Raw genomic sequence first — 16570 nt, 5'->3', positions numbered from 1 at the left:
GGCCAAGCACAAAGCATCATTATAAAGAAGGATGGTCAATGGACCATTACATTTTTGGACTGTGGTCCAGTGGTAAGAGGACAAATGGTCTAGTAGGTAGACCATACATCTAGGACTAGACTATGTGTTGTGTTTTGTGTGACTCCATGGCAAGTCATGTGGTCTCTCTTGCCCTGATCCTCAATGGTATTTAGGCAATTAACTTCCAATGAAATCAACAGGAATTACATGCCTCAACACCTTTGAGGATCTAGGCCTCAGGTTTTCATCCAAAAAATGGGGACAATAGTACTTTCCTATCTTAGAAGAATGTTATAAAGTTAAATACATTAAAACTTGAAAGACCTGCAGATATTATGGTGATGAGGATCATGTAAGTACCTAAGACAAACAAATGCTCAGGACAGAGAAAAGATAAGCTTTCAAGTCATCTTGACATCCTTTAAATTTTGCCTTGTGAATGTGGGCTGTATTCAAACATCTGTATGAATTTATCCATGTATTTGTGTTTCCTTATACCACCTGTGTTTACTTCTCAGATTGATCTGTTTAAATTGGATTTGTGAGAATTGATATTAATCTCATTTGATGATATTTTCTCGAGCATTCGTTCTACTGCAAACAAATGAAGACAACAAAACACTGAAAACTGAATTCATCTTTGTTTCAAGTTATACAGGGCAATGTTGTATACATGCATGCTGCTGCTCTGTTCAATGGGGCAAACACTGTTGATTTGTGGACATCTTTATTAAATGATTACAAAAGCGTTCTTCTAGTTTCCTGGAAAATAACAGCAATTTCTTTCCCCTGAGGACTCCTCTCCTGCTACGCATGATGGAATAAGGCCAACTTGCTATTTCAGATTATAAATTTGGAAAACAGAAATTCATTTTGACTGTTAGACATATGATGATATTCACTGATTTGCCAGATTAACAATGGTTTTAGACTATGAGATTTTATAATTGTTTTATTTAGAATTCTGTTAAAAAACATTATCGGCCATCATGTTCCACTAAAAACAACTACCACTACCAAGTATGTATAGAAGTTACCAGGAAAATATATGTATGAATAAAATAAATCCTAAATGGGGAATTACAATATTTGTAGTCTTAGAACACATATTAGAAAGTGCCTAGACACAAGGGCTGGAGTTAATGCATCTATTGTTTTTTCCCATCTGTGTATTTTGTTTTTTTGTCCTTCACAGATAAAGAGAAATCTTAGTCCCCAACAGCCATTAAAAAAAATCTACGACACTTCTCATAGGAAGTGCATTAACCCCAATGCCAGAACTAATTCCAACCTGTGTAATTAGAAGTCTAAATAATTTCCCTCCATTTAATCTAGATAAAACATTCTAAACTTTATTCTAAATACTAATGTAGACTTGTCAGTGCTGTTAAAGAGCTACTGTGTTTCATGCCAACTTCAGTACTGGATAAAATGAATCCCACACATAATTTGGATATATAATGTGGTAAATATTAAAAGTACTTTGGGATCCTTTTACACATGAAATGCAATATAAATGAAATATTATGGAGATACCTGGTAGCAGCTCTATGGTTAGAATTATATTGAAATGTGAACCATAAACTCCTGTTTTATGTTAAAAGTAGGTGGCTAACTGATGGGAAATGTCATACATACACAGTTAATTTTACATCCTTTGAATTTTACATGTACTGTATGTGTGTGTGTGTGTATATATATATATACACACACACACACACACACACATACAGTATATACACACATATATATAAAAATAAAAGATAGAGTGTTTGTGTGTGTGTCTGTGAGTCTCTCCATCCATCTGCAAGTCCATTTGTTCAAGAGCTTCTAAACTATATCAGCTAGCACCACCAAATTTGGTATGCAGCTTCCTCTTATCCTAACTTAAAGCAAGATGAGAGGACAGGCTGCAGGCAGGGGGAGGGCAGCTGGAGGTTGGGCAGCCTGCGAAGCCCCACCAACCCACCCCAGATAATTTGGAGTTCACGATGGAGTTTGGGTTCCAAAGAGCTGTCAGTCAGGAAGTGTAGCTCCACCCACCCAGGAAAAGCTGCAGTCTGTGGAATGCAGCTCCTGGCCTCTGGGAAGAGTCACTATCCAGGGAGCGTAGCCTTAGCTCCTTGGGAGAAGGCACCGGTGAAGCAGCACTACTCTCACTACAATAACCCCCCCACTTTGTAGCCCCCTGCCCGGACTCCTGGACTTCCCACCTCCATCCCCTGCCCTGAGCCCCCACACCTTCCAGCTCTCTGTCCTCCTACACTGCTCCACTTCTTGACCTGAGTTCTCCATCCCCTGTCCTGACTCCTGCAGCCTCCACTCCCTGATCCAAGCCCCCCATTCCCAACATCCAAGCTCCTCTTGGCCTCTGTTGATAGGACGAGAAACAATGGGCTTAAACTGCAGCAAGGGAGGTTTAGGTTGGACATTAGGAAAAACTTCCTAACTGTCGGGGTGGTTAAACACTGGAATAAATTGCCTAGGAACGTTGTGGAATTTTCATCTCTGGAGATATTTAAAAGCAGGTTAGATAGATACCTGTCAGGGATGATCTAGATCAGGGATGGGCAAAAGGGCCTCCACAGGCTGGACCCAGCCCGCGGAGGCCCTGCTGCTCTCTCGCTCCCAAGCCAATTAGGGCCAGGGGGCAGCCTGGGGACGAGGAAGTGCGTGAAGCCTCCTTCCGCCCTGCTAGGAGCACATGGCGCTTTGAAGCGCCACACGCTACTTGCATGGTGGGGGCAGAGTGGAGAAGGCAGCTGCTGGTAGGTAAAATCTTCTACCTTTATATAGGTCAGTCTGCCCTCACCCAAATACTCACCCTTACTTACACTTCAAAAAATCCTTGGATATTAGTACGGCAAACACATTTCCGTGAAGTAGTGAAGATCACAACACACAACCAGGGCCGGCCCACAACATTTTGGCACCTGAGGTGTGGAGCTCAAATTACCCCCCCCCCCCCATTTCCCCTCACTGCACCAGCAGCAGACACAATTTTCTACACTCTGTGTCTAGTAGCGCCTCCCCACAGTCTGGCACCTGAGGCTGCCGCCTCAGTTCACCTCATAGTAAGGCCAGCCCTGCACACAACATACTCAAGAAAAATCCATAACAGCAAGGAAATGAAAAGTTAAGACACCTAATTGCACATACTCTCTACTCCTTCCTCCTTACCCCACTATTTCCACAAAACACAGATCTTGTAATGCAACCTTAACCCTGTGCTCACAAGGCAGCCATTTCATCATCATTTGAATTGCCATTCTGGAAACACCAAACTGCTGTGTCCCCAGCTGCCATTCTAAACAACCATGACTACTACTGTTGAGGAAAAAATAACCCAATAAAGGAGTGTGGTCATATGTGCAGGAGAGGGGCAGATTTAAGGTTACAATGCATAGACGGGTGTATACAGTTGCTATGATAAGGATAAGGTGTACATGAAAGTGTATAGAGCATGTACTGTTACTGCCTTAACTATTCGTTTCCTTGTTCTATGAATTTGTCTCAGGTAAGTTACATTATTGCAACTGTGCCTGCTTCAAAACTAATTTTTGTGTATATTATCAGAACTTGCTGTTTTTAGCTCTCGAGAATAACTGTGACCCTATAATTGATTCTTATGCTTCTAATATGATACTTCTGCTTTGGTTTTATTTTGTATAATTATTTCTGTTGCCACCTGTTGGTAAATATTTTGTTACTAAAATAATGATAGAAAAACATGAGGCCTACCAGTGAATTTATATATCAACTGCTTCTGCTGGGTTTCATCAGTGGCTTTCATAATTTATTTAATTCTAAACTCTTCCATCACAAAAAAAGGGAGTGAAGAGTGACTACTGAAAGAATCTAATGTGAAGTGATGTGACAAGCCAAACTGGATTCCAGATGCCCAACAAAACATCAGTAACAGTTCAGTGAGTGCAAAGGAGGAGATTACATGAAACAGATATAGCTAAATGAGCAGAGCTCACCAGCTTTCACATCTTCACCATCAAACTTTTGGAAAGGAAGTGATGCTTCAAGATGTGAGATTCTATACGTACCTCCAATAAGAATTGGAAGGGAACTCTGGCCAATATGATTCTGACATAATGGCCTGATCTGATTCCCACCGAAGTTAGTGTAAAGGCTCTCACTGACTTCAGTGGGTGGATCAGGCTCTATGCGCAGTCTCTGTGAAATGGCAATAATGATTTGTTATCTGTGTTTGCCAAATCATCCATGTCGTTTTTTTTAATAAACACACCATTTTCTTGAAGAAAAATCCCCATGTTAAACTAAATCTGATTTAAGAAAATAACTTGATTCACATTAAACCATTTAGTAGTTATATCAATTATATGCAGAAAAGTAAAGGTCTCCCAGATTAGCCTACTGTTTAGTTTTGTCTCTCTGGAGCATTTTTTTGCGGTCTTGGTTTTTGTTTTCTATCCTCTAGTCGGCAGCTTGGAAAACTATCTGCCTCTTATTTCTTACGCGGTGTGATTTTTATGCAAAACTTCATTTTAAATGGAAAAAACTGGGCAACACCAACCTAATAAAGAAACAGACTTTTGATCCAGGCTATTAGAGAACTTGTGTTTTATTTGGTCAAGGCTCTCACGTCTGCTTCAACTTCTCTTTGTTTCAAACCACTTCATCACCTGTTACCATTGAACTGTACATGACAACTCAACAATGATTTCCCTAAATGACTGTGAGACCCCATTTAGATTTTTAATAAACAGTCACATTCTAATGAGGTCTTCATAAATCTGACTAAATATGTTTAGAAATCATTAGCTTAAATTACCAGTGCAAAAATCTCCTTTGGGAGCTCTGCAGATTTTGTGATAAGGCTTCTGGCAGATGGATTGGTATAAAAACACAAGTGAGTTTTGAGTGTAAATGTGAGTGACTTGGTAACAGACTACTAGATAAAGAGCTAAATGTCCCTCAAGTAGGTTCATTAAAGAGGGAAAACAATCAAAACACATTTCTGGGCCATTTAAATACCAGGTGCACAGCAGTCTGCAGATGCCAAAAAAACTGACAAGGGTCCCTTGCTGGAACGTACAAGAGCTTAAAGGGATGCATGGTTTTGACAAGTGTGCCTCAGATAATGACAGGTATTGGCAGATGTACCCAGACCCTGCTGGAGGGGAATGGAGAGAATGAGTCATCTGCAGCAGGTGCTTGCATTAGGGAAAGCCTCATGGTGGCTCCTCCACTGGCAATTAAAACAGCCCTGATGCAGAATGCTCCAGGGCAAAAAGCAAGTGCCTAGGACTGATTTACTGACTATCCAGCCAGTCCTGGTAAACAAATACACATATACTCCCTTAATGATTAATTCATGAATGATGCACATTATGTGACTAACATGTTAAATAGGTGTTCATTTTACCTTGAAATATAAGGTATTTTTTGTTGCTTTTCAACTTAAATAGTACAAGAGGTCTGTAAGCAAATCTGTAGTCTAATACTAGAACTGTGACAAAAATATAAAAGTTCAAAGTCGGGTAAGGTTACTGGATTTGCCCTGCAGGAATCTAACCGATTGTTAAAACAGAAAATGACGGTGACAATTCAAGGACGGTGCCCATTAAAAATATTAGTAATCGAGGCAGCACAGCCCTCTCTGCTAGGTATGGAAAGAGAAATGGCATGTTTGTCATTTAACTCCTTTGGTGATGACAATCCCATTTTGGGAATGGAGTCAGTGTTCAATGACAGGCAAAAGCCCAGGAGTGATTAACTACATTTCTGTGTGTGTCATAATATCACTGTTCTTAAAATGTGGTTTTAATTCCTCTTTAAAAATAGTACTACCACTTTCCTTATCAAGTGGATATACATTTCTGCAATCTGCAACCTTGTGTCCTCACTGGACTGTTGTACCCCTACGAGATTCACATGAGGCAGTGTGCATGGTGGCACTGCTGTTGCGATTTCTTCTCTTACTTGTGCAAAAACACAACAGGAGGGACTCCTTATGACAGAAGTTGCTGAGGGGACGTACTGTGTGGACTGAAAGGCTCTGACCAAGATCTTCATTCTCTCCTGTGGGTCAAAACTGATAGTCCACTTGTGTTGATGTTTCAGAACCTTGATCCTAAGATAACAATAAACTGTTTTACCTCTAATGGTTTGCCCACAAGGGGACATCCAGCAAAATGGATACAAATAAACTATAAATAAACTAAAGGTGTGAGTTTGAAGTGAGCCCGTTGAACTGCATTAAGCCCCTGTGAAATTCTCATGAGACCTTCTCATTAACAACCTAGGGGAATACAATTTAGATGGAGTAATTATAAGGAATAGCTGGTTGGGCAAGCAGTTCCAGAGAGTAGTTATCCAGGGTTCACCACATTTCAGGAAAGATATGGACAAATTGGAGAAGGTCCAGAGAAGAGCAACAAAAATGATGAAAGGTCTAGAAAACCTGACCTATGAGGGGAATATCAAAATAATTGGTTTTGATTAGTCTGGAGAAGAGAAGACTGAGGGGACATGATAAAGCTTTCAAGTATCTAACATGTTGTTACAAGGAGGAAAGAGAAAAAATATTCTCTTTAGCTTCTGATGACAGGGCAAGCAGAAACAAGCTTAAATTGCAGCAAGGGAGTTTTAGGTTGGATGTGAGGAAAATCTTCTTGACTGTCAGGGTGGTTAAACACTGGAATAAATTGCCTAGGTAGGTTGTGGAATCTCCATCATTGGATTTTTAAGGGCAGGATAGACAAACATCTGTCAGGGATGATATAAGATGGTGCTTGGTCCTGTCTTGAGTACAGGGGACTGAATCTCATGACCTGTCCTGGTTCCTTCCATCTCTTATGATTCTAGAAGGTTACTTTATTTCTGAATAACACTGTATACACAGTGATTGAATGCAGTTTAATCTTCTTCAAATTCACACAGTTAATTTGATTTAATGTTCAGGGTGTCCTTATGTAGACAAGCCCTACGGTGGAGGATAGGACAATCTCTTTAAACTATCTCTTCTTGAGAGATTTCTAGCTAAAGCACCAACAAATGAAGCATATATAAGAGTGTACTATTATAACAAATACATTTATTTAATTTTGCTCTGAATGTAAGTGTGGCTGTTACATTGGCAAGGCCTATATTTGATTCGGGGACAGGATTTTTAAAGTGGTCTCAAACATAGACTTTCTTTTTGCCTCTGCAATTAGTGGTACCTGTGTTTTTGGTGTTAATTGTAGTGACAAAACCTATTATTTTGATGTCTAAGTACAGTACTGGTATCTGACTTGTGGGTAGAGTGAGGCACCTAGATGTCTAAACAGTAGGATTTAAACTAACAATTAACTATGGACAAAACATACAGGTATAATAAACTGAGAATGGAAAACTGAACTTGCAAACAAGGGACTAAAGCTGACAATCTGATTCATAATACCTAAAAATTGATCTCCCTGCAAGACAAACATTTTTCAGCAGAAAATGTCAACTACCACATTACCAAGAAATTAAAAACATGCATCAAAACCATTTCAGCTCACACCAGAATATATGTGCCATTTCCCCATTCTTCAGCAGTTAATGAAAATGCTGGACTTAGAGTAGCCAATGCTTCTGTTGATTCAGCTAGGATTTTCAATGGGGCACTGGGGAGTTAGGTGTCCAACTCTTATTGGACTTGCCTTAGAAAAGTCTCCCTAAGATTTGATGCTAGCACAGAGACACGCAGTAGGGGAAAAACAAGAGAGTGGATCTTTTGAATGTCTGTTAAAAGTCATATTAGCAACAATGACATGATAAGGAGATAGGTTGCCTACAAAACTGTAATATTAAAAAAATGGACACTCCATTAGGAGTGTAGGAATCTCTCTCATTCTACCTCTTCCTTTGCGGCATACTCCATCACTCCTCCTAAGGCCCCATCCCACATTTGCTCCTCCTCCCACTTCCCATCCCTGGGTGAGGAGGGACTCACTTTGGAGCCATGGCTAGGAGCTGCATCTGCCTGACACAGTGTAGGGATCCCCTGCTATGTAAGGGGTAGCATGGGTGATGATCTGGCACATCTCCACCTCCCTGACCTGCAGTAACTGGACTTTGGGTGTCCAGTCAGTAGCTGAGAGTAACCACTGTCAGTTCTCCTATTTGATCACACTTTCCAGAAAAAAACAGGGACCTGACCGCTCTACCAGGACACTTGCTTCAGAGGCAATCTGTATGGAAAAAGGTAAAGTAGCTAACACCAATTTTCTTTATAAATACATTCCTGAATAAGACCGCCCGGTCAGCAAAATGATTCTATTTTCTGATTTCAGTGCACTTGTGAGCTAATTGTTCCATGTGCAAGTCTCAGAGGAATTCCTGTGTCAGGCTTAAACTTAAAACAATAAGTGGTCCTGTAGCACCTTAGAGACTAACAAAAACATAGCTTTCATGGACACAACAAACTTCTTCAGATGAGTGGAGCAAGAGGCACAGAGGGGCACAGAAACCCCAACATTTCTGTGTCCTTCTGTGCCTCTTGCTTCACTCATTTGAAGAAGTGAGTTGTGTCCGTGAAAGCCCTTTCTTTCTTTCTTTCTTTCTTTCTTTCTTTCTTTCTTTCTTTCTTTCTTTCTTTCTTTCTTTCTTTCTTTCTTTCTTTCTTTCTTTCTTTCTTTCTTTCTTTCTTTCTTTCTTTCTTTCTTTCTTTCTTTCTTTCTTTCTTTCTTTCTTTCTTTCTTTCTACCATTTACAGTGCACAGGTTAAAGCATTATCATCTTTGCTGAGCCACTCCCAGATACTCAGTTAAGAACGGACAATGCAATTTGATAAGTTCATGGTTAAGAAATGGAGTCATTTTCAGAGAGGGGGAATAAAACCACAGGTGGATTTCAACTAATGTTTCACAGCACAGTTCAATGCAATCCATATAGACTCAATGTTTCAATCCCTCGTTTGAACAATCAGTTCCAGAATTAATCTGAAAGAAGACCATGTAATTTGCATCAGAAGGGTTTCACTGATGCCCCACAGGATTCCTGGCCACCAGCAATCCATCAAGACTCTCTGGTCCTATTACATGTGTGCCGGACGATGGATGTTGCCGGACCTGAGAGTCCCAGTTAATAGAGGTTCAACCTGTATTAATAATTGGATGCACTTAAAGCTATAAAACTTTGCCTCTGTTGCCCAAATGTTATCAAATATTATCAAAGCCAAGACTTCAAATGACTTTAAAAATAATGAATTAAACACCTTTTAGCTAAATAATAGTAAATATTGTATGTGCTATAATTTCAGTACAATATCTTTTAGGTCTGTTATTTACTATCCAAAACTGAACACCTCAAAAGTCTTTCATAATCTAAAGAACAAAAGTTACTTACCCTTCCTACTTCCACTAGATTTGTTACCATGACTATGCTGGCTGTGTTTTCATGCCATACCATTCTCCAAAAGTCATATATCGTCTCCTGCATAGGCCCTGGAATAATATATCAAAGAAAAGTTTACTTTCTGAAAGTCTTTGGATTGAAAGCTTATTTTTAGGAAATTTTCAGAGACTTTATCTATACATATCAGTATTGCCATATTTTTCATTTAAGGTTGAATTTCTCTCACTATGCCAACCACCAGCATTTAAGTTTTTTTTTCTCCCCTGAAATAGTGCTGTGAAAGAAAGTTAGTTCTTTAACGTTTAGATATTTATCACCATAATATCCGAAAGTGTCATTATACAAATGGATAACATTACTCTTTCTGGGGAAAGTGTATATGTAATAAAATGAGCCATAATGGACTCTATTGCTTTTTTCTGCTTTCAAATATTTTTCCTGGTGTTCACTATCAAATTAGCCCAATTCCTAAACTGTACTTTCTGAAGTGAAGCAGAAGTTATAATTTTTTGGGCTGCAGTATATAATTTTTAAAATAGTGAGGGAAATGGTAAAGATACCTGTCATGACACAAAAGTCTACTTTTCAGCACTTAGTCTGATGAATGGCCTTGAAAAATCAGTGTTCTTTAGTATTCAAAACTGTTAACACTCAAGCCTTGCAGCATTCTGCTAAAAGTGGAAAGTCAATCCATTGTAGTATTGAAAATAGTAATGGCAGAAATGTAAAATGCTAGAACGCCCACATCACTAATTTTATTTACTTCTGCGCCTTTTCTGTTACACATGGCATTCATCCCAACTTTTGGATCTGAAACCACTTTAAGGCAAAGAGAATAAATAGTTATAAAATATTGTCATTTACTAAAATCCTAGTACCCTCAGTGATTCATCTACTGAACCTTTATACTGCAGTGCCATTAGTCTATTCAGTAAGAGACAAATGTATCCACTTTCCTTCTTAAAAAAAAAAAAGGCAAGCTACATGATTGAAGTATTAAAAAAGCATTTGATTTATTTATTTAATTTTCAACTAGGGTTGCGGCCAGTTGATAAGTTATGACACTATGAGGCAGTTTTGGAAAGTGTCAGAATTGGAACATTATATTTATAAAACAATAATTTTACAGCATTTGAAATACTATTCTGCTAATTGCGCCTCAAAGGTGATGTGACTAGCTAAAGTACAATGTTTAAAAAAGACCACATAAACTTAAAAAACCCAGTTTTATATGAAATGTTTTTAAAACTTAATTTTACAAGTGACATTTAAAAGCACTATCATTATTTTTTTAGTACACAAAAATTATTTAAGTGTTTCCTACTTCTCTGCACTGTGTCTGCTTTGTGCATTTGACAGCACTTTGTGTATAGTTGTATAGTCAGTTCCACTATTTTCCCTGGGGGCAGTCGTTCTTCCCTTCACTTGTGTAGGTGTTTCACATAACATTACAGGAGAAAAAAACATTTAAAATGATAGGAAAATACGATTGTAAGAGCACAAAAATCTTGAAGCAGGTGTTGTACCTGAGCCTATTTACTCCTACTTCAGTTTTGGAAATGTGCTAGATTCCAAGATGATGGTGTGTCTTAAAAACTCAAATCCATTGTTTAATTTAAAATTCAGTACATCTGATATGTTTGAAATACATGGTATTCTCAAGCATGACATGTTGAAATTATTCCTCAGCATTTGGAATCCTGAAGCTGATTATATTACCTTATAAAGACCTTGTATATCTTATCCAAGAATGAGCTGTGCTCTCTTATGTTCCACAGATAGTATACACATTATGGGTGAATTTTTGGTTTTCTTTTCTTTTTATAAAATGTATGATTCAATATAACCTTTTAGACAAAAGAACATAATGGGACTGATCCCAAGCATACTAAGTTGCTTTGTATTGCTAGAGAGGTGGAAAGTGACCTTGCAATTTTTTCCAGTGGGAAAACTAAGACTGTCTCTACACTTACACTTGCTCAACAAAACTTTTGTTGTTCTTGAGTGCTTAACACCTCTCTCCCATGTGAGCAACAAGGTTTCGCCACAGCAAGTGCACGTGTGAGGACTGCATTGTCAGCAGGAGAGGGCTTGAAACACGTGAAACAAGTGAAACAGGCTTGTTGAGTGTGGAAGTATTTTGTCAGTCAAAGTGCTGACTGACACTGTCCTTGCGGGTTTGAAGAAATCTGTATTTCACATGTTGAACTCACAAATCAAGCTAAAAAATAGATGCAGTTGTTTCTTGAAATTTTTTCATTTTCTGTTCTTAAGGGGGGGGGGGGAAAGTGGAATAAAGATGACTCAGGAGATGAAGCTGAAAAAAGTTGAAGAATGCTAATGATAAAAACTATAGCATCAGTAAGAATTTAACAGGATCAAACTTTCCTCCAAACACAATTCATTGTCTTTGTTTTCCGCATTCACTTTTCTTCAGCTGCACTGAGCTTAGTGTTGCCTCACTAGAATGAGTGATGCCAAAAAATGTCCTCTTCTGCAATATCAGCAATGTGTGCTCTTCGCAGGCTTGTCTGTCATAGTAAGACAACGAAAATTAAAAGTGTCTGGAGGAGGAGCAGAGCCAGCTTATTCTTAAAAAATGTTTTCCAGTTACATCCATCCACCCAACCAGCCTCCAAACTTCTTTCAGATTCAGGACATTGCTTGCAAGGGAGTGGACGGAATACATAGCTAAAAGTCTTTGAAAGTAATTCGTTCTTAGCCTATTTTTCTTTTCTTCTTGACATTTTTCAAATTATTTTCTGACACCTGAATAAATTATTACTCTGTCACTTGTCGCCAGACAGAACTGAAAAGCATTAGAGGCCATATAGGGGCATAGAATTCATTGTCAACCAAAGCTGCACAATTTGATTCCAGAGACTCATGATGGAGGTGGGGAGAAACAGTGTCTATAACTGGTATCAGCATCAAGTTTACAGACGTTTGCAGAATAGGCAATAAGGTTATTTGACAGCAGTTGCCCCCTTGTGGTCATAAATGTCTGAAGAGAAGATACTATATAACATTAAGCCTCTGGCTCATTACATTAGCTAATATTGCAGTTGATATAAAAGGTCTGTAATGTGAACACAATCAGCAATGAAGCACTTGCTCAATACAACCCAAAGGTGAAAAGCAAAGGAAAGTAAGAATATAAACATTTAAATAAAGTAGTGAAGAAAACAAAGATATAAACAATTTATTGAAAAATTGCCATTTTCTGTATTATCAGTAAGAGTGAAAAATGATAAACATATAGTATGAAGTAAAAAATCATGGAGTTCTAAAAAAAAGTTTAAACCCTAACAGATGATTTACTGTTTTCCAAATCTTTCTTCTGTCTTGCTTGGTATTATATGGCCTAGTTCCTATACCTCATATTTTCAACTGAGTCAGGCGAACAGTGTCAGAGATAAACTGACCTGGAACGTGGAATATTGAAGTTCAGAAAGAAATGAGAAGCAAAAAGTGAACTGGTATCAAACTGCATGGACACAAAAAGCAAATGTAGCCAGTGTGCACCAGAAGCATTGCATAAAGCTTACTACAGAGATATGAATAAAATTGCAATGATTTGGGATTTTCAAATATTGGATTTTTAGGAAAGAGCGCTCTGAAATGGAGTAATGCTGTCTGGAATTCCTAGTTCCCCACACAGTTCACAGGATGTTAGTATGCAATTTTGGTACAAAAAAGAAGGGCAACTGCATCCGGAATCCTCAATTGAAAAAAATAAGGATTGAGCTGAATCAGAAATTTCCCCAGCTTCTGTTCATATTTGGAATTTCATATTAGTGGCTTTTTATTTTCAAAGATAAGAAATTAAAAGATACAGTATAAACAATAAGATCATAAGAACGGACATACTGGGGTGGACCCAGTGCCAGATACTTCAGAAGGAGTGAACAGAACAGGGAAATTTATCAAGTGATCCATCCCATCTTCCAGTCCCAGCTTCTAGCAATCATATATTTAAGCGCAAAGGCCATCTTGACTAACAGCAACTGATCGACCTATTCTTCATGAACTTATCTAATTCTTTTTTTTAAACTAGTGGTATTTTTGGCCTTTAAAACATTCTCTGGCAATGAGTTCCACTGTAGGGAGAGGTACTTCCTTATCTTTATTTTAAATCTGCTGCTTACTAATTTCATTTAATAATACTAATTTATTGTCTTATATGAAGGCATAAATGATATTACCTTATTCATTTTCTCCACACCATTCATAATTTTATAGACATCTATTATATCCCACCTCACTCATATATTTTCCGAGCTGAAAAGACCCAGTCTTTTCAATCGCTCCTTTTGTGGAAGATGTTCAGTACTCCTAATCATTTTTGTTACCTTTCTCTATACTTTTTCCAAATGCATCTTTTTTTTTTGAGATTGGATAACAACAACTGCACATACTTTGTCTTATGTGCCCCTTTCCTAATGATTTCTAGCATTCTGTTAGCTTTTTTGACTTCCTCACCCTGAGCCAGGGGCGGATATAGGGCAGGGCGAAAGGGGCGGCCACCCCGGGCCCTGCGCTTCAGAAAGCCCTGTGCATGCGCCATGGCGCCGCTGCGCATGTGCCGTGGCAAAGGGGGGCCCCGCGGAATTATGCTGCCCGGGGCTCCGCAAAACGGTCATCTGCCCGTGCCCTGAGCAGATGTTTTCAGAGAACTATCCACGATGACTCCAAGATCTCTTTCTTGAACAGTAACAGTTCATTCAGACCCCATTGTTTTTTATGTATAGCTAGGAATACATTTTCCAAGGTGCATTATTTCTTCGCATTTATTAACTTTAAATTTCATCTGTGCCATTTTGTTACCCAGTACTCCAGGTCTGTGACTCTTCACAGTCTGCTTTGGATTTAACTGTGGTAAGTAATTTTGTATCATCTACAAACTTTGCCACTTCACTGTTACTTTCTTTTTCCAGATGATTTATTAATATGCTACACAGAACTGATCACAGTACAGATCTTGGGGACACTGAACTTTTACTCCTACCCTTTGTTTCCTAATGTTTAACCAGTTACTAATTTAAGACTTTCCCTCTTATTCCATGATTCCTTATACTACTTAAGACTTCGATGAAAATCTTGTCAAAGTGTTTCTGAAAGTCCAAGTCATATTATCACCCTGGATCACCCTTGTCCACATGTTTGTTGATATCCTCAAGGAACGCTAATAGATTGGGGCATAATTTCTCTTTATTAAAGCTCTGTTCACTCTTTCCTAATATCTCATGTTCATTTATGTCTCTGATAACACTGTTCTTTACTGTAATTTCAATTAATTTGCCTTGTACCACAGTTAAGCTTACCAGCCTGTAATTACCAGGATTACCGCTGGAGCATGGTATGGTTACATACCAGCTAGTAGTTCTAGTTCTTCAATTTCTTATTTGACCTCCTTCAGAACTCTTGAGTGAATGCCGTCTGAACCTGGTGACATACTGCTGTTTATTTATCAATTTGCTCCAGACCTTGCTCTTTAGATACCCCAGCCTGGGACAGTTCCAAAGATTTGTCACCTAAAATGGTTCAAGTGTAGGACTCTCCCTCACAGCCTCTGAGGTGAAGACCAATGCAAAGAATTAGTTTAGCATCTCTGCAATGTCCTTGTCTTACTTGAGTGCTCCTTTATCATCTCCATCATCTAGCAGTCGAACGGATTGTTTGGCAGGCTTCCTGCTTCTGATGTACTTAGAAAAGGTTGATGTTAACTTCGAAAACATTCGCCTCTATTATAATAGCACGTTCACACTATAACATTTGGTGCCCATCTTATCAGAATTAAATTATTGCTATCAGTGCTGAAAGAGTCCTGAGATTAAGAAGATTTCATTTAGCTTTGATGGCACTGTGGGGGCTGAACAAGGGATGAGATGACTCAGACCGTATCCTTGGCCCCTCTGATTGTTCCTGCTGTGGGTGTGGAGCAGCATCCCTCTTTCACTTAAAGAAAACTGGCTGTAGCACTGAGGTTGCCTACTTCATGGACATAGTAGAGAATAACAATCCCTTGCACCGACCATCAATGTCTAGTGCATGTTGCTCAGGGACCCTCAAACTTTAGCCCTCATTCTTTAAACGTATATGATCCTTGAGGGTAACTTTAATGTACTCTACAGTGTTTCTAATTAACAGTTCTGGTTTCAAGACTACAGAACAAAGCTGAATAGTTCCCAGCAATGGCAAGGAAACAATAACTAAAAGAAATAATAAAAGTAAAATTCAAAGGGTCTTAACAATTTAATAGAAAACCAATGAAAATAATTAGTGGAACAATAAATAACAAATTCAAAATCATATAATTAAAAGTGCAGGAAATATTTTTTTCCCTTGATGCAACCTTAAAACAGAACAATTCAACTGTTAAAAGGTTACGGTAAAGATAGTTCCACAGTATGTGGCACCTTTAGTATGCAACACTATTAATATTCTGCCAATCCGTGATCTGAGCGGATAATTATCTGTAATTATTTGCAGAGGGTAGTGCAGCTGGAGGTGGGGTAGGGAGAGTGTTCTGATGTCATAGCAGTGCTGCAGTTATGGATTGTGAAGGATGACTTTTTGATGTCCCATGCTAACACTGGTTTTATCAGGATCGAGGAATCTGGAACTTTGTAGATTGTCAGAGCTTCTGGAAAAAGCATTCTTCAGTTTTAGTGGAAAAGAGCTGGCTGGAGGCTTTGGTGTTAGGGCTGATGGTGGCCTTAGTGCACGGAAGCAGCATACTCCTTACTATCTTTGCACTACCTAGACGATAGTTTTGGCGAAAGAGAAGCTCCCAGTACCATCAGTGCTGACCATAAGATCTACGTGAAACCCTGTCTAAGGCATGGAGCTTTGCTCAAACCTGAAGGGGCAAAGACTCTCTCCTATTTCAGAAATGACGAGCAGACTTCTCTGGTCTCAAATTCTTCTCCTTATCCTTGTTGTGCTTCTGGCTGGAGGAGTCATTCAGCTTGGCGAGGAGTTCTAACAGTGCTGACAGAGTACTACTCGGAGGTCCTTGGCAAAGAACTGAAGAATGGGAAAGCCCTTGGATCCAATCTAAGCTAGATCTTTGAGATATTAACAGAGCTAGAACTCCTAAGCCTGACTGTGCAAGGGGGAAACAGACAGCAAATCCCACACTTAAGGAGATGTGTGCCTGCCCTAACCAGCAAAGGCAAATGTTATGAAG

At 38.9% G+C, this 16570-nt stretch overlaps 1 protein-coding gene across 11 annotated transcripts in view; it reads right to left on the bottom strand.

The window, feature by feature from the left end:
* The window catches only part of PTPRM (protein tyrosine phosphatase receptor type M), a 690600-nt gene that overhangs the window by 35424 nt on the left and 638606 nt on the right, over positions 1-16570 (bottom strand). For all 11 annotated transcript variants that reach the window (XM_075920958.1, XM_075920953.1, XM_075920954.1 and 8 more), the window contains one exon: positions 9370-9467. In XM_075920958.1, the coding sequence (XP_075777073.1) occupies positions 9370-9467 (98 nt within the window). The remainder of the gene's footprint in view (positions 1-9369; positions 9468-16570) is intronic.

Source organism: Pelodiscus sinensis, chromosome 2 (assembly GCF_049634645.1).
Source record: "Pelodiscus sinensis isolate JC-2024 chromosome 2, ASM4963464v1, whole genome shotgun sequence".
NCBI lineage: Eukaryota > Metazoa > Chordata > Testudines > Trionychidae > Pelodiscus > Pelodiscus sinensis.
Note: the sequence above shows the minus strand (reverse complement) of the source record. Positions and strands in the feature narration are given on the sequence as shown.